Genomic DNA, 19,919 nt, shown 5'->3' with positions numbered 1-19,919 from the left:
GCAGCTCCTTGTGTTTCAAATTTAACCTTACTATTGACCTAGAAAGGAAGAGAGAAATTGAGATCTGGACCAACTAGCTGAACAATGTGAAAATGCTGGGTTTCATTGTTAGGAAAATGGTTTTTAAAAAATCATCAAATTAGCAGAGATCAAATGTTTTTATGAACAGATATGTTTTGAGCATCTCTGGAGATGCAGCCCAACCTGCTAAGTTACTCCAACACTGTGTCTTTCTTTGCAAACCTGCAGTTCCCTGTGTCGAAGAATAAAAGGGCAATTTTCAGGTTAGCGGTGCAGTGGTGTGGCTTCACTTGAATCAGTTCTGGGCTTTTGGGTGTTCAGAATTTAAAGTAATTCCTTGGTTAAATGGACAGTGTAACAAATCCAAGACAATACAAAGTGAGGTGGGAGAATGAGTTCCAAACCTCTTCAAAGAGACATGTTGATAGGTTAAGGAGGTGCTGGGTGGAGTGGAATGTGGGGTATGTACTTTGATAGGAAATGCACATAATCTGAGGTGAGGAACTAGTAGACAATGTGCACAGTGGGGACTGGGTGTCTGGCTCCCCGGATGCACCGCGGAGTAGGATGAAGGATGATCCAACGGGTCCACGGCTGCCGAGAGCTCCCAGGATGCTGCTGAGCTGAGAACCTGCCCAGGAGACCCGGCAGGCCACTGCTGGCAGGGGTAAGCAGCTGAGGCCCACTGCCTGCAGGGAGGAAGCTCAGAAAACATTGACCTTGGCCCTGAAGACCAGACAGGCGAGGAGGAGGAAGCCATTGGTGACGACAGATGTGAGTGGGCTGTCAGGAGGTGTCGTGGTATTGCATCCAGTGCCTTCAAGGTCGGCTGTAGGAGGTGCCCGCGGGACACAGAGGGGGTGGGTGAGGAGAGAGATGTCAGTTGGCGGGCCAAGGTGGTCCATGGTGACCATGCAGCAGCTTGGGGCTTACCTGGATCGGGAGCTGCTCCAGTACATCGAGCGTGTAGACCAGACTTTAGACTTTTTTGTAAATGGAGCAAAAATGTGTGATCTGTGCGAAAAGAATTTCATCGTGCAGTGCACAAGTGATAATAAAGCAGCACTGAACCATTGGTTCAAAAGTTTCACAGCGCTGCCTTGCTCACAGAACAGACACAAGACTGCAAATGTTGGAATCTCGGGCAAAAATAAAACTGTTGGGAGGAACTCAGCAGGTCAGGCAGCATCTCTGGAAGAAATGGACAGTCAGTTTCAGGTGTCTGATAAGTCTTCTGACCGTTTTCCTTCACAGAGGTTGTCAAACCCGCCGAGTTGCTCCAACAGGTGAAGAAGGGTCCTGATCCAAAACGTCACCTATTCATATTCTCTTGGGATGCTGCCTGACCCGCTGAGTTACTCCAGCACTTTGCGTCTTTTCCTCCAATAGTTTGACCTTTTGCAAGCAGAAAGAACATGGACTGCCAATGTACAGCGGTTGGTAAGACTTCACCCGGAAAATTGTCTGCAATTTAGCCCCCTACCCAACATATTACATCCTTGCCTAGGTGAAGCTGTGTAGATTCAAAAGTTGATTTCCAGGACGCGAGTTGTCTGACCAGTAATGATTAAGAATGGCCTAAAGCTGAGAAGAATGGAGATCTTGTTGAGACACATTCTGCGTGGGCTTGAGCTGCTGGTACACTGGAACTGGCTGGGCATAGTGTTCGAACATCAACCCAGCATGTGGGACAGAGAGGAGGAGAAATTGTTGGTACACCTTCAGCAGCTTTTACAGCTCTCTTCTGCTCAGCCAGAGCATTTTCCAGCTGAGATCACTTGGTCTTTGTGTACATGGAATAAAGCGGAATGGGACTACAGTTGAGGAAGATGAGGCATGATCTTGTGCAGTAGCTGAGGGAGTTACACTGCTCATTCTCACTGCTGTTTACGGTAGGGGGCTAGTTTACCATCTCTGCTATTTCACTCTGGCCATTCTACTCATGAAATGTTTAATGTAGCTTTGGGGATATGACTTTCTATCACCCATTGTGTGCACATGTTTCTTTCAAAAGCTGAAATTTGCTGGATGTAGGATGTGGTTACAGACCACGCCAGCATGCTGTTGGAAAGGTTTAGTGGCCCTGCACTGGTGACGCTGGGAAGGAACAATAGACAATAGACAATAGGTGCAGGAGTAGGCCATTCAGCCCTTCGAGCCAGCACCACCATTCAATGCGATCATGGCTGATCACTCTCAATCAGTACCCCGTTCCAGGCAGACAAAACTCTTGCACAGGCCAAGGCTGACAACACCTCTCAAATGTGCATCATCCAGCAGCAAGGACAGCATGCACAAAGAGGCACCGTTCCCTCCGTGGTACACATCCTCCTGATGGGCAATATCTTTTATTTTTAGTGATACAGCATGGGAACAGGCCCTTAGGCCCACCAACCATCAATCACTTTCTCAATGTTATCCCATTTTCTCATCCAGTCCCTACACACTAGGGGCAATTTACAGAGGCCAAATAACATACGGACCCATACGTTTTTGGGGTGTGGGAGGAAACTGCCTACAGATGGGAAGTGACACAGCTGGCGTCCTGATGCCATCGCAACAACCTGGAGCTCAATGCTCTCAGAGGCAGTGGACCTAATTGTAGACTTTCGAAGAGATCCCCCTCCCCTCCCCCCACTTACCATCAACAACACCATAGTCACATCTGTGGAGTCATTTAAGTTCCTTGGAACCATCATTTTAAGGGACCTTAAATGGGGGGGGGCCACCATCGACTCCACAGTCAAAAAGGCCCAACAGAGGATGCACTTCCTGCAGCAACTGAGGAAACACAATCTGCCACATGCAATGATGGTCCAATTCTATACTACTATCATTGAGTCCGTCCTCACCTTCTCCAGCATGGTCTGGTTTGGCTCAGCCACCAAGCACGATATCCGGAGGCTGCAACGGGTCGTTTGCACAGCTGAGAAGGTTATTGGCTGCAACCTTCCCCCCATTGACAAACTGTACACTGCAAGGGTGAGGAAGCGAGCGGGCAAGATCATCTCTGACCCCTCTCACCCTGGCCACAAACTCTTTGAAGCACTTCCCTCTGGAAGGCGACTCCAGACTGTCAAAGCAGCCACAGCCAGACATAAAAACAGCTTTTTTCCACGAGTGATAGTTCTACTGAATAACCAAAGTCTGTAGTCTCTTTTTTTGCTCTGGTTTATTTTCACCCACATGTTTAGACCGTAATGGTGTATCCTTATTATTTTGATGTGTTTATGCTTTATTCTTAATTGTTAACTGTATGTTTGTGTTGTCATTTGTGAGCGGAGCACCAAGGCACATTACTTGTATCTGCATACTTGGCCAATAAACTTATTCATTCATTCATTCATTCAACTGGAGCATCCAGAGGAAACTCACAGGGGTCACAGGGAGAAACGTGCAAACTCCACACACACAGCACCCGAACTCTGGATTGAACCTGGGTCTCTGCATTCTGAGGCAGCAGCTCTACCAGCTGTGCCACTGTGTGCCACCCTAGACTTTCTACATCCTAGACTTTGCTACCACAGGGAGAGCAGTTTTTCTCAAGAGAGAAATATCACTGGTTCTGCTGGAGCCATAGCTTATGCATGGACACTGGAGAAGGGCTCTGATTCCACCAGCAGAACAAGTTGTGTATCAACAATGAAAAGGTCCCAGAAGCCTGGTCTTGCTATCAACACACTACACCAGGGGGCGCCACACCATGGCTGCCTCGCCTACAGTCTGTCTGTCCTTTTCAAACTCTTTTTATTGTTTTTGGTAAGTTTTAAAAGTTTGTGTAAATGTTCTCTGGTTTATTTTATGTGGGTGGGGGGGGGGGGGGGGGGGGGAGGAGGTGGGGGAGGGGGAGGTGGGGAAGGGGTCGGGGGAAACTTTTTTTCAATCTCTTACCTTGCCGGAGATGCGATTGTTTTCCGGATCGTATCTCCGGTTGCTCTGCGGCCTAACATCGTGGAGCTGAAGGCCTTGCCTGGGACCGACTTTGAGCCACCGCGGGGCCGTGGACTTAACATCTGAGCGTGCGATTCCTTGCCTGGTATCGAAGCTCCAACGCGGCCTGCGGATTTAACATCAAGGAGCTCGCAGTCTCGGGTTGAGACCGGTTGGGAGCTCCAAAGCTGCACGAGTTTCGAGGTCCAGACCCAGTGTAGATCACCAGAGTTCAATCACTCCCTTCTTTGTCCTCCCCGACTGCTGGAGGACAAAGAAGGGAGAGACTGAACGTCTTTTTCGCCTCCCATCACAGTGAGGAATGCGGAGGAGTCACTGTGGTGGATGTTCATGTTAAAATGTATTTTGTGTGTCCTGTTGCTTTTTATTGTTATGACTGTATGGCAAATTAAGTTCCTCGTATGTTGCAAAACATACTTGGCTAATAAAGTATTATTGTGATTGTGACTACATGTTGACGGAGAGGTTCCCCACATGTATTCAACGGAAATGAGCCTTGTTAAAGGAAGTACAAATAGACATAAATCATTGAACCTGCTTTCACATCTCAATGACAACAAACTCTGTGAAATGGTAAAAGGCAAATTGTTGGAGTAACTCATCGGGTCAGACAGCATCTCTGGAGATCAGGCTCCTTCTTCAATATCACCTATCCATGGTCTCCAGCGATGCTGCCAAAACAGCTGAGTTACTCCAGCACATGGTGTCCATTTTTGTAAATCAGCGTAAGCAGATCCTTGCATCTGTGAAATGGAAGGCCAACTCACATCAACGACTGGTAATTGTTCAGCTGGCAGCAGCCACAGATCAGCGATCAAGTTGTGGCTCACACGGACTGGGTGGGACAGCTTTTCAGAGAATGGCACAAGGAGAAAGTTGGGTCTATGCGGCTTTGATCAATGAACACACACGCACCTCAATGACACAAGACCAGAGCAGTCTCTGATGGTGGGAACAAGAAGATGTCGACAGACCAAATTACTCAACCCAGGAAATGTCCTGGTCTATTCACCGTGAATAATGATGGAGCGTGAAAATTGTGTTTTAAGGAAACAATTGTATAAACGTTTGAATAAAAAACGAGGAAAGTGCGAGGCAGTGGGATATTCTTGAGATTGGTATAAGGAGGGAGCAGGGTTAATTAGGGACTGGTACAGGGTAATGGAAAGAGGGCAGGAGTCAAGGATCCATGAACTTGTTTGTCTTTAAATTCACCAGGGATAAGTGACTTGAGATATGTTTAGTTTAGAGATTAGTTTAGAGATACAGCATGGAAACAGCCCCTTTAGCAAGCCGAATCCATGGCAACAAAGATCACCCACAATATGAACAACCTGTGGCAGAATGTGAGCAGCTCTTCACCCTGCCTCCCCTTCAGATGCAAATTTGTTCCCAGAGCCTGCACAGCCGGGCTGGGGACCGGACAGGACCAACCTACCACATGGACAGAGAGATCGGCTGCCCACCGCAAGCTCCGCCGTGTGCTCCGTGGGGGAGGGGTGTGGGGGCAGAACAATAACCAGGCTGCAGTCGCACGATGCAGAGAGCTTTATCAATGTCAATGACAGCACGGTTGCCTTATCAAACAGCTCCATGGCCACGAAGACAACCACAGGCTCAGCTGCATAGTTGCCACACCTCCAAATGATTGCCAGTTTCAATGGATAAGACGCGGAAGCAGTGCCGGTCCTGGGAGAAGGGGGCTCCCGTGGGCGAAAGTCAGCGCCGGTACGCTCCGAAAGCCACGAAGCTGAAGAGGATGGTGATGCCGACCAGGGAGACGGTGGCGGGCACGGTGAAGAAGTGGCGGTAGTTGATCTGGTAGTACCACAGTATGGAGAGCATGAGGAAGAAGAGAGGCAACATGAGGCCCCCGATGTTGAGGGCGCTGTCCGTGTTCTCGGCGGCCTGGCTGCCGGCCGGCGACTGCGGCGTGGCGTTCTGTGAGATGTGGCAGTGAACCACACAGTTGCTGGTGATGTGAAGCGAGGAGAGAGTCTGTGCGTCATCTCCCAGCAGCTGCCCCTGGTATATGAGACGCACCTGGTGCTCCTGCAGAGGGAACTGAGTCCTGATGGCGGGGACGGGGAGAGAGAGAGAGAGAGAGAGAGAGAGACGGGTTAACGAGTGGCAGCATCAAGCACTACACCAGCTGCCACAAGTTTATTCTGTCCGCTGGGCTTTGGTATCAGTGCACTGTGCTCCTCGTAGAGTCATACAGCACCGAAGCAGACACAATGTGTAGGAACTGAAGATGCTGGTTTAATCCATAGATAGACACAAAAACCTGGAGTAACTCAGCGGGTGAGGCAGCATCTCTATGAAAAGGAATCTGAAGAAGGGTCTCGACCCGAAGTGTCACCTATTCCTTCTCTCCAGAGATGCTGCCTGACCTGCTGAGTTACTCCAGCATGTTGTGTCTATCTTCAGCACTGAAGCAGGCTCTTTGGCCCATCTCGTCCGTGCCGACCAAGGTGCATCACCTAAGCTAATCTCATTTGCCCGCATTTGTCCCATATACCTTTGTAAGTTAGGCCTAAGCCCAGTTTCCATGCTGTATGACTCTCTGACCTCTCAACCTTTCATATCCCCGTCCAAATATCTTCTAAATGTTATAGCACCCCTCCCAACCACTTCGCCTGGCAGCTTGTTCCATCTGTGTGAAAAAGTTGCTGCTCAGTTTCCTATTAAATCTTTCCCCTCTCACTCTAAACCTATGCCCTCTAGTTTTTGATTCCCCTAAACACCGGGAAAAGGTTTCAGTGCATTAATCTTATCTATTCCCCGCATGATTTTATACATCTCTATAAGATCACCCCTCAGGCTCCTGCGCTCCAAAGACAAAGCCTCTCCCAAAAGCTCAGGTCCTCGAGTCCTGGCAACATCCTCGTAAATTTTCTCTGCACATCAACTTTCCAGCTTAACAACATCCTTCCTCTCGCAGGGTGACCAAAACTGAACACAGTACTCCAAATATGGCCACAACAATGTCTTGTACACTCAACAAGCAATCTGTGTAAGTGTGCTGTGTAACAGAGTGCTGCGAGTTTACTGCACAATGAGCAAGTAATTCTGAACCCTTGCTGTCTGCATCGAACGTTGATAAGGAGATCCCACGAACACAGAGCCCGCTCATGCGTGGCTGAATCTGCGGCAGATGTCACGTGGTTAGTCACGGGACATTGGCTATGTACCAGGCAAGAACACGCAATGGTGACCGAGAGGTGTGTACCGAGCTACTATGAGATGCTTTGCTCTCCAATCATAGAAACATAGAAAATAGGTGCAGGAGTAGGCCATTCAGCCCTTCGAGCCAGCACCGCCATTCAATGTGATCATGGCTGATCATTCTCAATCAGTACCCCGTTCCTGCCTTCTCCCCATACCCCCTGACTCCCGTGATTCCCTTAGCTCTAAGAGCTAAATCTAATTCTCTCTTGAAAACATCCAGTGAATTGGCCTCCACAGCCTTCTGTGGCAGAGAATTCCACAGATTCTCAACTCTCTGGATGAAATACGTTTTCCTCATCTCAGTCCTAACTGGCCTACCTTTTATTCTTAAACTGTGACCCCTGGTTCTGGACTCCCCCAACGTCGGGAACATTTTTCCTGCAGCTAGCCTGTCCAATCCCTTAAGAATTTTACGTCTCTATAAGATCCCCTCTCATCCTTCTAAATTCCAGTGAATACAAGCCCAGTCGACCCATTCTTTCATCATATGTCCTTCCCGCCATCCTGGGAATTAACCTGGTGAACCTATGCTGCACTCCCTCAATAGCAACAATGTCCCTCCTCAAACTAAGAGACCTAAATTGCACACAATACTCCAGGTGCGGTCTCACCAGGGCTCAGCACAACTGCAGCAGGACCTCCTGGCTCCCAAACTCAAATTCTCTCGCAATGAAGGCCAATATGCCATTAGCTTTCTTCACTGCCTGCTGTACCTGCATGCTTACCCTCAGTGGCTGATGTACAAGCACATCCAGGTCTCGTTGCACCCCACTTCCTAATCCAACCCCATTCAGACAATAATGTGCCTTCCTGTTCTTGCCACCAAAGTGGACAACCTCACATTCATCCTCATTACACTGCATCTGCCCACTCACTCAACCCATCCAAGTCACCCTGCAGCCCCATAGCATCCTCCTCGCAGCTCACACTGCCACCAAGCTTTGTAACATATTTGTTATCAGATCAGATAAAACGCTAGGTAAATACAATCAAGTCAAACTCAAGTACAAAAAGTAGTGGAAAGGGGAAGATACAGAGCACAGAATATAGTTCTCAACATTGTAGCACATCAGTTCCAGAGAAACTGTCCAATGTCCGCAATGGGACCAATATTCTGCGTGGGAAATTTGCCAATGTCCGTAATGAGTTATAGGTGAACTGGACAGTACCCCAGCTTATAGAAGGACTGTTCGGAAGTCCAATAACAGAGGGGAAGGAGCTGTTCCAGAGTCTGGTGGTGTGCGGTTTCAAGCTTCTATATCTTCTACCAGATGGGTAAAGGAATGACTGGGCTGGGACAAGTCTTTCATTATGTTGGCTGCTTTTCCGAGGCAGAGTGCAAATGGAGTTGATGGTGGGGAGTCTGGCTTGTGTTAATAAGGGGTGTATTATGACCCCCAATCTACTGCAATATAGGCCTTATAATTTTTCTAAATCTTCCCTTTCTCTGTAGCTGTAACAAAATATATGTTTTCCCTGAAAATGACAGGATGGTGCAGAAGGCAATTGCCTTCATTGGGAAGGGCATTTAGGACAAAGAATGGGACATCATGATGCAGCTGTACAAGTCGTTGGTCCGACCACACTGTAAGTACTGTGTGCAGTTTTGATCACCCAGCTACAGGAAGGATGTCATTAAGTTGGAAAGGGTGCAGAAGAGATTCACCAGGATGGTACCAGGGCTTGTGTTATAGGGAGAGGTTGTTTAGGCTGGCACTTGGGAGTATAGGAGTCTGAGGGGTGACCTTATTGAGGTGTACAAGACTAGGAGGGGCATGGATAAAGTGAACGCTCACAGTATTTTTCCCAGGAGAGAGGATTCTAAAACTGGAGGGTAAAGGCTTAAGGTGAGAGGGGCGAGATCTCCCAGAGGGTAGTCCGCATCTGGAACGAGCTACCACAGGAAGCTATAGAAGCGGATACAGTTACAACATTTAAAAGACATTTAGATAGACAGATGAATAGGAAGGGTTTAGAGGGATATGGGCCAAATGCAGGCTAATGGGAATGGTCCTGCATGTCGATGGTTCGCAAGGACACGGTGGGCCGAGCAGCCTGTTTCCGTGCTGAGTAGCTCTGATTCTACATTGTTTCCTTTCTCTCTGCACCATCCACTCTGCTTTGGTTTTGACTGTACTCATGTCTGGAAGTTTTTTTTAAACCTAGATAGCACCCCAAAACAAAGCTCTTCATGTATCTCGGTTCAGCTGACAATAAACAGGACAGGCCCTGAGAGCGGAGGAACACCCCTCAGTGCCTCTCCCTGCGGAGTCTGCTGTCTATTACATAATACAGGGTGGGTAGAGGGGCAGTGGACACGGGACAAGGGAGGTGAGGGGCAACAGGCATTGGGCGGTGGGGGGGGGGGGGAGGAGATGAATTGTAATGTGTTGCCTCAAGCGTACACTTCATATGCCGATGGCAGGTGGAACAAGGCTGGGTTGGGGGGTGACATTACCTCTTTATGTGTCCGATCGTCTGTTCAGGTCTGACCTGAATGATTCTCTCGGTTTCATTCAGAAACTTCAATCTCATCAGCATGGAGCTGTCCCGGGCATAGTCAGTGTGGGAGGGCTGTTCCCCCGTGTCGTCGCCATCCCTCGCCGCGCTCCCTCGCTGCCGTACCTCTAGAGGCACGTCGTCTGGAAACGAGTCCTCAGCAGCACTGGCGCCCGGAGAGTTCTCCTCCCAGTCAGCCACAACTTGTTGCTCTGTGTCACTCCTCTTCTCTTTCTCCTGCCTCTCCCTCTCCACTCCGTTCGTCGCCCACTCCACCCTGTCTCTCTCCCTCTCTCCCTCCTCCCCATCTCTCTGCATCTCTCCCTCCTCTTTATCTCTCCACTGATCTCCATTTCTTTGTTTATCCCTCTCCATTTCCTCCCTCTGTCTCCCTCCCTCCTCTCCTTCTCTCTGCCTTTCCTCCTCCACCCCATCGCTCTGTCTCTCACCCTCATCCACATCCTTCTTCTTCTCCACCCAATCTCTCTGTCTCCCACCCTCCTCTCCATCTCTCCTCCTCTCACTTTCTGCACCTTCACTCCCCTGCTCCCCCTCCACTTCGTCCCTCACTCTCTCCACTCCATCCCTCCCAGTCTCCCTCTCCGCTTCGACCTTCACTCTCTCCCCCTCTGTTTCATCCCCCTCACCCTCTGCTTCGCCCCTCTCACCCTCCTCTTTGCCCTGCACCCTCTCCCTCTCTGCTCCGTCTCCGTCCCTTTCCGCTCCGTCCCTTTCCGCTCCGTCCCTCTCCCTCAGCGCTCCGTCTCTCTCCGCTCCCTCCCTCACCCTCACCTCTCCGTCCCTCTCCCCCACCTCTCCGTCCCTCTCCCCCACCTCTCCGTCCCTCTCCCCCACCTTTCCGTCCCTCTCCCCCACCTCTCCGTCCCTCTCCCTCACCTCCCCATCCCTCACCGCTTCGTCCCTCTCCCTCACCTCTCCGTCCCTCTCCCTCACCTCTCCGTCCCTCTCCCTCACCTCTCCGTCCCTCTCCCCCACCTCTCCGTCCCTCTCCCTCACCTCCCCATCCCTCTCCCTCACCGCTCCGTCCCTCCCCCTCACCGTTCTGTCCCTCCCCCTCACCTTTCCGTCCCTCTCTGTTCGGTCCCTCTCCCTCTCTGCTCGGTCCCTCCCCCTCCCCGCTCCGTCCCTCCCCCCTCCATCCCTCTCCCTCCCCGCTCTGTCCCTCCCCCTCCCCACTCCGTCCCTCCCCCTCCCCGCTCCGTCCCTCCCCCTCTCCGCTCCGTCCCTCCCCCTCCCCGCTCCGTCCCTCCCCCTCCCCGCTCCGTCCCTCCCCCTCCCCGCTCCGTCCCTCCCCCTCCCCGCTCCGTCCCTCCCCCTCCCCCTCCCCACTCCGACCCTCTCCCCCTCCGTTCCGTCCCTCTCCCCCTCCGTTCCGTCCCTCTCCCCCTCCGTTCCGTCCCTCTCCCCCTCCGCTCCATTCCTCTGCTGCTCGGTATCGTGTTCTACTGCGCCGGCCTCTGCCTGCGGAGAGCCCCCACGGCATGAGGGGAAGGCACAGTTGAGTTGCTCAGTGGGATCCGTGGGAGTGGACTGTGTGGGTGGCAGGGTCTGCTCCCCTCGGTCTACAGTGCGTGTGGAAGCCCAGGCCAGGGCTAGGACCATCATCACGAAAACCAGACTGAAGAGAATGGTCACCTCATCCCCCACTCCTTCGATCAAAGCCATGGTGTGGGCCACGAACTCCCCTCTCACTCAGCTGGGGGGCTGTAAGAATCAAGCACAGAAATAGTGAGAGACACAGAACTGGACCACAAGCTCATAGGCAAGCAGGTGAGAGCAAGGAAATACAGCCCAGCCCATCACGCAGACCAGACTCCCCACCATCGACTCCATCTACATATCACTCTGCCTCGGGAAAGCAGCCAATGTAATCAAGGACCACTCACAACCTGAACATTCCCTCTTCTCCTCTCTGCCAATGGCTTGAAAGCACGTACCACCAGAATCAAGAACAGCTTCTTCTCTGCTGTTGTCAGACTACTGAATGTATGTACTATTGAGTATGTACTCATCTTCCAACCTACCTCATTGCAGACCTTGCACTTCTTATTAATTAGCAAGTTCTCTCTAATACTATATTCTGCACTCTGGTATTTTTATCTTTGCATTACCTGTTGTACTTGTGTATGGCTTGACTGTACTCATGTATGGTATGATTTGACTCAGCAGATCAAACAGTATCTAAGGAGGGAATGGATAGGTGATGTTTAAGGTCAGGACCCTTCTTCAGACTGATTCATAAATTAAAGATGTATTCAAAATCTCCCAATCTGTTGCATCCCTTGGACTTTTATCTGCTTTTCTCTATAGCTGTAACACTATATTGTATGCTCTGTTCAGTTTTTCTTCTGCACTCTCTCTTATACTCCTGTTCAATATGATTTGACTGGATAGCACACTGACAAAGTTCTTCAGCGGGTCAGGGAGCATCTGTGGAGAAAAGGAATAGATGACCCACTGGGTTACTCCAGCATTGAGTTTCTATCTGAGTGGGGATAAATGGGTCCCTTTCAGAATGGCAGGCAGTGACAAGTGGGGTACCGCAAGGCTCGGTGCTGGGACCGCAGCTATTTACAATATACATCAATGACTTGGATGAAGGGATTAAAAGTACCATTAGCAAATTTGCAGATGATACAAAGCTGGGTGGCAGTGTGAACTGTGAGGCAGATGCTATGAGGTTGCAGGGTGACTTGGACAGGTTGTGTGAGTGGGCAGATGCATGGCAGATGCAGTTTAATGTGGATAAGTGTGAGGTTATCCACTTTGGTGGTAAGAATAGGAAAGCAGATTATTATCTGAATGGTGTCAAGTTAGGAAAAGGGGACGTACAATGAGATCTGGGTGTCCTAGTGCATCAGTCACTGAAAGGAAGCATGCAGGTACAGCAGGCAGTGAAGAAAGCCAATGGAATGTTGGCCTTCTTAACAAGAGGAATTGAGTATAGGAGCAAAGAGGTCCTTCTGCAGTTGTACAGGGCCCTAGTGAGACCGCACCTGGAGTACTGTGTGCAGTTTTAGTCTCCAAATTTGAGGAAGGATATTCTTGCTATGGAGGGCGTGCAGCGTAGGTTTACTAGGTTAATTCCCGGAATGGCGGGACTGTCATATGTTGAAAGACTGGAGCGACTAGGCTGGTATACACTGGAATTTAGAAGGATGAGAGGGGATCTTATCGAAACGTATAAGATTATTAAAGGGTTGGACACGTTAGAGGCAGGAAACATGTTCCCAATGTTGGGGGAGTCCAGAACGAGGGGCCACAGTTTAAGAATAAGGAGTAGGCCATTTAGAACTGAGATGAGGAAAAACGTTTACAGTCAGAGAGTTGTGAATCTATGGAATTCTCTGCCTCACAAGGCAGTGGAGGCCAATTCTCTGAATGCATTCAAGAGAGAGCTAGATAGAGCTCTTAAGGATAGCGGAGTCATGGGGTATGGGGAGAAAGCAGGAACGGGGTACTGATTGAGAATGATCAGCCATGATCACATTGAATGGCGGTGCTGGCTCGAAGGGCCGAATGGCCTACTCCTGTGTGCAGTTTTGGTCTCCAAATTTGAGGAAGGATATTCTTGCTATTGAGGGCGTGCAGCGTAGGTTTACTAGGTTAATTCCCGGAATGGCGGGACTGTCATATGTTGAAAGACTGGAGCGACTAGGCTTGTATACACTGGAATTTAGAAGGATGAGAGGGGATCTTATCGAAACGTATAAGATTATTAAGGGGTTGGACATGTTGGAGGCAGGAAACATGTTCCCAATGTTGGGGGAGTCCAGAACCAGGGCCCACAGTTTAAGAATAAGGGGTAGGCCATTTAGAACAGAGATGAGGAAAAACCTTTTTAGTCAGAGAGTTGTGAATCTGTGGAATTCTCTGCCTCAGAGGGCAGTGGAGGCCAATTCTCTGAATACATTCAAGAGAGAGCTAGATAGAGCTCTTAAGGATAGCGGAGTCAGGGGGTATGGGGAGAAAGCAGGAACGGGGTACTGATTGAGAATGATCAGCCATGATCACATTGAATGGCGGTGCTGGCTCGAAGGGCTGAATGGCCTACTCCTGCACCTATTGTCTATTGTCTATCTTCGGTGTAAACCAGCATCTGCAGTACCTTCCGAAACAACAAAGTTCTTCACTGTAATGCGGTATCAACACCAAATGTATCAAACCCCAAATATCAGGTGGTAATGCTGTATCGAGAACTCTACATTTCAGAAGAGTTATACACAAACTGGAGGGAGAGGAAAGAGGGTGCTACTCAGTTTCCTTGTTGTCAGGTGGCATGATGGGAGCAGAGGAATGCATGGGACATTGCAAGTTTCAGAGGGTGGGCAAAAGTACAGCAGATGCAGTTTACCGTGGGGTAACACAAGCCACTAGTGTTGGATGCGAGAAAGATCAGAATTGTTCCAAATGACGTATTGCAACGTTTAAGAAAAAATGAGACAGGTTCATGGATAGGACATGTTTAGAGGGATATAGGCTAAATGCAGGAAGGTGGGACAAGTGTAAATGGGACATGTTGGCCGGTGTGGGCAAGTTGGGGCCGAAGGGCCTGTTTCCACGCTGTAAGTCTATGTTATCCCACTGTCTCATCCACTCCCTACACACTAGGGGCAATTTACAGATGCCTAATTAACCTGCAAACCCGCGCGTCTTCGGGATGTTTGGTGAAAACCAGAGCACCCAGAGTAAACTCACGCGGTCACAGGCAGAATATGCAAACTTCATGCACAAGATGCAGTTTCTCTTTGTCTAGCCTGTCACAGCAATTCTTTATGCTAAATTAAAGTGAATATGATCATTGTTCAACACAATTTGTGGAACCTGACCTTAAAATGTATCCACTTAATGCAAGGGTAAAGCAGATGAACTTATAGCCCGTATTAATGCCTAGAACTATGATGTTGTGGCCCTTATGGAGACATGGTTGCTGGAGGGACACGACTGGCAGCTCAGTGTTCCAGTGCCTTGATGCCTCTGACACGATAAAGAGGGAGGGAAAAGAGGTGGAAGAGTTGCTCTACTAATCAGGGAGGCTGTCACAGTAGCACTCAGAGAGGACATGCTGGAGGGTTTGTCCACCGAGGTGATATGGTGGTGCTTAGAAATAAGAAAGGAGCAAGCACTCTAAATGCACTACAGGCCCCCAAAAGCAAGCGGGCAAGAAAGGAATAGATATCTAGACAGATTACAGTTCAGTTTAGTTTATTGTCACATGAGAACAGCTTTTGTCGCGTGCTAACCAGCCAACAGAAAGACAATACATGATTATCATCGAGCTACTATCGAAAAATACCAAAGCAACAGGGTTGTCTTAGTGGGTGCCTTTAATCACAATTCTGCCTAGATTAAAAGGTATTAGTTATATAGGGAAATTGGACAAACTTGGATTGTTTTCTCTGGAACGTCAGAGGCTGAGGAGATACCAGACAGAAGTATATTTAAATTATGAGAGGCGTAGATAGGGTAGCCAATGGGTCTGAGTAACGAGGATTGTACTTGCAATAAAGAGAATGCTGCATCAGCTGATCATAGAGTTAGATAGCATGGAAACAGGCCCTTCAGCCCAACTCGTCCGTTCTGACCAAGATGCCCATCTACGGTAGTCCCACTTGCCCACATTCGGCCCAAATCCCTCTAAACCGTTTCTATCCATGTATCTGTTCAAATATCTTTTAAATGTTGTTATAGTACCTGCCTCAACCACTTCCTCTGGCAGCTCGTTCCATACACCCACCACCATCAGTGCGAAAACGTTGCCCTCAGGCTCTTTTCCCTCTCACCTTATAACCAGATTAATTCCAGGAGCTGTCAGATGAGGAGAGATTCAGGAGACTTGGCCTGAACTGTTAAATTTGGGTAGATGAGAAACTCCATATAAAATTCACACAGAATTGACTGGGTTGATGTTTAACCTGCTGGCGTGTCTGGAATGGGGGATATAGTGCCCTCAGGACAGAGACTGGAAGAGCTCTTGGAATTCAGTCACTCAATAAATTCAAAGCAGCAATCAATAGACTTTTAGATATTAATGAATGAATGAATGAATACGTTTATTGGCCAAGTATGTGCATATACAAGGAACGTGCCTTGGTGCACTGCTCACAAAAGACAACACAAACATTCAGTTAACAATTAAGAATAAAGCATATCCACATCAACACAATAAGGATACAACATTACGGTCTAAACCAGAGCAAAAAAGAGACTACAGACTTTGGTTATTGAGTAGACCTACTACTCGTGGAAATAAGCTGTTTTTATGTCTGGCTGTGGCTGCTTTGACAGTCCGGAGTCGCCTTCCAGAGGGAAGTGTTTCAAAGATTTTGTGGCCAGTGTGAGAGGGGTCAGAGATGATCTTGCCCGTTCGCTTCCTGGCCCTTGCAGTGTACAATTCGTCAATGGGGGGGGGGGGGGGGGGGGGGAGGTTGCAGCCAACAACCTTCTCAGCTGATCGAACAATCCATTGCAGCCTCCGGATGTCGTGCTTGGTGGCTGAGCCAAACCAGACCATCAAGGAGAAGGTGAGGACGGACTCAATGATAGCAGTATAGAATTGGACCATCAGTGCCTGTGGCAGATTGTGTTTCCTCAGTTGCCGCAGGAAGTACATCCTCTGTTGGGCCTTTTTGATTGTGGAGTCGATGGTGGCCCCCCATTTAAGGTCCCTGGAGATGATGGTTCCAAGGAACTTAAATGACTCCACAGATGTGACTGTGCTGTTGTTGATGGTGAATGGGGGGAGGGGAGGGGGAGCTGTTCGAAAGTCTACATTTAGTTCCACTGTCTTAAGAGCATTGAGCTCCAGGTTGTTTCGATGGCACCAGGACGCCAGCTGTGTCACTTCCCATCTGTTGGCAGATTCCTCCCCATCCTGGATCAGTCCAATCAGGGTTGTGTCGTCCGCAAACTTGAGGAGCTTGACAGAGGCGTCTGTGGTGGTGCAGTTGGTGTAGAGAGAGTAAAGGAGAGGGGAGAGTACGCAGCCTTGCAGTGCTCCTATGCTGAGGGTCTGCGGGTCCGAGATGTGCTTTCCCAGCCTCACATGCTGCTTCCGGCCCTAAATTTGGGATTACAGCATGAAAATGCACATAGGCAAAGAATTAGTTTTGATCTTTTGGGCCCCATATCTGAGGAAGAATGTGCTGGAGAGGGTCCAGAGGTTTACGAGAATAATCCCAGAAATGAATGGGTTAACATATGATGAGCATTTGACGGCTCTGGGCCTCTTCTCGCTGGAATTTAGAAGGATGAGAGGGGACCTCAATGAAACTTACCAAATAATGAAAGGCTTGGATAGAGTGGATGTGGAGAGGATGTTTCTACCAGTGGAAGAATCCAGGACCAAACGATGTTCCTTTAGGAAGAGATGAGGAGGAATTTATTTAGTCAGAGGGAGATGAACTCTGTGGAGTTCATTGCCATAGAAGTCTGTGAAGTCCAAGTGAATGGATATTTTTAGGGCAGAAATAGATAGATTCTTGATTGGTACGGGTGGCAGGGATTATGCTGAGAATGGGGTTGAGAGAGGAAAATAGATCGGCCATGATTGAATGACGGAGTAGACTTGATGGGCCGAATGGCCTAATTTGCTCCTACCATTTATGAACAAAAATTTATTGAATAGCAAAGCAGGCATGAATGGACTAGTCATGTTTCCATTACTGCTCGAGTTCCAGTTGGAATAAAACATAGAAAATAGGTGCAGGAGGAGGCCATTCGGCCCTTCGAGCCAGCATCGCCATTCATTGTGATCATGGCTGATCGTCCCCAATCAATACCCCGTGCCTGCCTTCTCCCCATATCCCTTGATTCCACTAGCCCCGAGAGCTCAATCTAACTCTCTCTTAAATCCATCCGGTGATTTGGCTTCCACTGCCCTCTGTGGCAGAGAATTCCACAAATTCACAACTCTCTGGGTGAAAACGTTTTTTCTCACCTCAGTTTTAAATGGGAGAATTTATTTTTAAAAAGATTTTGTGCAGAGAACACCAGGAAGGACATTGATTTACATCTGTGTGTAACATCCAATGAGTCTTTGGTCTCAACCTCAGCATCAGAAAATGTATCATATTAATGAGTGTGGAAATATTCATTGCACTCTTGCACGGGTTTTTATTTCCTGGACTTCCAATTGTTCTTAGTTTAGTTTGGATATACATCGAGGAAACACGCCCGTTAGCCCACTGAGTCCGCGCCAACCAACCATCATGTTCTGTTATAATTCATAGCCTTTCGGCCCATCGAGCCCACACTACCTATTTAGACAAATTCGATTTTATTCTCTCCATAATCCACGAATAGCCCTCCAGGCTGTACCCTTCAACTACGGTGATGTAAAGTGGCCAATTAACCTCTGGACTCTCACATCTTTGGGATGTGGGAGAAAATCTGTAACAGGTACAAGGGAATACATGCAAACTCCACACAGACAGCAGTAGAGGCCAGGATTAACCTTAGGTTGATAGACCTTTGAGGCTGCTTTAAATGTGGCTGGCTCATTAAAGAGAACTGTTTCTATTTCACCGGTCTACTGCACATCCCAAAGGACCATAATTAATGTTGAGTTTTCCACCCACACACCATGAGGAGATGAAACACCAGGTGACAAACAAGACCAGGGCAGCTTTCGGTAGAAGCTGATTAATGGCATGTAACACACACACCAGGCAACAAGAGAGTCTAATGAACTGCCTATGCCATTCAATGAGTAACCAGCCAGCTCCCACCATCATTGCCTTGGTGCAATTGACTGGGTCTCTGCTTCACCAGCCAAGTGAATACTGTGGCTCCAAGCTTGAAAGGACGTATCACTAGATTCAGGAACAGCTTCTTCCCCTACGTTATCAGACTACTGAACTGGTATTGGCCTGATACTGGTTAATTGTTGTGTACCGAGATGCAGTGAAACGTCTTGTTTGCGTGCCACCAATAAGTCATACCATACACGACTATAATCAGTCTGAAGAAGGGTCTCGACCCGAAACGTCACCCATTCCTTCTCTCCCGAGATGCTGCCTGACCTGCTGAGTTACTCCAGCATTTTGTGAATAAATACCTTCGATTTGTACCAGCATCTGCAGTTATTTTCTTATATAATCAAGCCTCAGCATGTAATGCAAAGAGAAAAATACCAGAGTGCAGAGAACTCTGGTTACAGAGAAAAAATGCAAGGCCTCCAATCTGCTCGGGTGTAGTCCTGATCTTCCAGCCTACCTCAGACAGACCTTGCACTTTTTCTCTGTAACTGTAGCACTATAATGCTGTAACACTACATTCTGCACTCCCCCATACCCATGTCAGGGTGAGCGATCTTCCCACCATCCCCGACCCGGGTCAGGATGAGGGATCTCCCCACTATCTCCTCCAAGTGGAGTGGTCTCAGACCCTCTCAGGCCGGAGCAGAAGCTCCTACCATCGGCCCAGCCCCGCACCCCAGGCACGTCCTCGCGTCCCAACGCTTTGCTACTCACGGCGGCGGCCGCCGGCGGCTCCGTGGTCCCCGTTGGCCAAGGCCTCCCCAGCCACACAACCGCAGGCCGGCGCCCCCGACGCGTCATCACGTCGGGTCCCCTACGCCAGCACGCCCGACGTCAGGCGGCGGCGGCGGGCGTCACTGACCCTGACGTCGTCACGCAATGGATGGTTTTACCTGAGTGTGCAGGAAGGAACTGCAGGTATTGGTTTACACCGAAGATGCTGGAGTAACTCAGCGGATCATGCAGGATGGTTGCGCTTGATTAGTCTCCAGGGGCGACGGTATATAGCGGGCCCCACACGAGTTAGTGAGCAGTGACCGAGTTGCGGTAAATGTGCAGGCAGCACAGTCTCAGGAATAATCATGGCGACTGTTTCTCCCAGCATCCTAAGCGCGCAGAAAGTCCTCTATGAAACCTGCGGCTGCTGCGCCGATACAGTGGAACCGGGCTGCGTCTCACAGTCGCCAGCCCGTTCCAGAGTCATACAGCAAGGAAACTTAGTGTAAGAAAATAACTGCAGATGCTGGTACAAATCGAAGGTATTTATTCACAAAATGCTGGAGTAACTCAGCAGGTCAGGCAGCATCTCAGGAGAGAAGGAATGGGTGACGTTTCGGGTCGAGACCCTTCTTCAGACTGTTCACGCCGACCAACATACCCCATCTACACTAGTCCCACTAGTGTCCAAAATAAAATTCAAACTTCGGGGTAACTTAG

General features: G+C 49.1%; 1 protein-coding gene across 1 annotated transcript; it reads right to left on the bottom strand.

Moving 5' to 3' along the window:
• Nucleotides 1-5,511: 5,511 nt before the first annotated feature.
• Nucleotides 5,512-19,321, bottom strand: LOC144592812 (uncharacterized). Its single transcript, XM_078397923.1, has 4 exons — nt 19,197-19,321; nt 11,076-11,427; nt 9,662-10,457; nt 5,512-6,043 (listed from the first exon to the last, which is right to left on the bottom strand). Exons 2-4 carry the CDS (start codon nt 11,386-11,388, stop codon nt 5,692-5,694), a joined length of 1,461 nt encoding a protein of 486 aa, XP_078254049.1. The 5' UTR covers nt 11,389-11,427; nt 19,197-19,321; the 3' UTR covers nt 5,512-5,691.
• Between the last annotated feature and the right edge of the window lie 598 nt (nt 19,322-19,919).

Source organism: Rhinoraja longicauda, chromosome 4, assembly GCF_053455715.1.
Source record: "Rhinoraja longicauda isolate Sanriku21f chromosome 4, sRhiLon1.1, whole genome shotgun sequence".
NCBI classification, from domain to species: domain Eukaryota; kingdom Metazoa; phylum Chordata; class Chondrichthyes; order Rajiformes; family Arhynchobatidae; genus Rhinoraja; species Rhinoraja longicauda.
Note: the sequence above shows the minus strand (reverse complement) of the source record. Positions and strands in the feature narration are given on the sequence as shown.

Coding starts and splice junctions, on each gene's coding strand:
- LOC144592812 (XM_078397923.1), bottom strand. CDS start 11,388: ATGGCTTTGATCGAAGGAGTGGGGGATGAGGTGACCATTCTCTTCAGT. Junction 10,458..11,075: donor AACGGAGGGGGAGAGGGACG/GAACGGAGGGGG, acceptor GAGACGGAGCGC/TGAGGGAGAGGGACGGAGCG. Junction 6,044..9,661: donor ACGATCGGACACATAAAGAG/GTAATGTCACCC, acceptor CCCCGCCATCAG/GACTCAGTTCCCTCTGCAGG.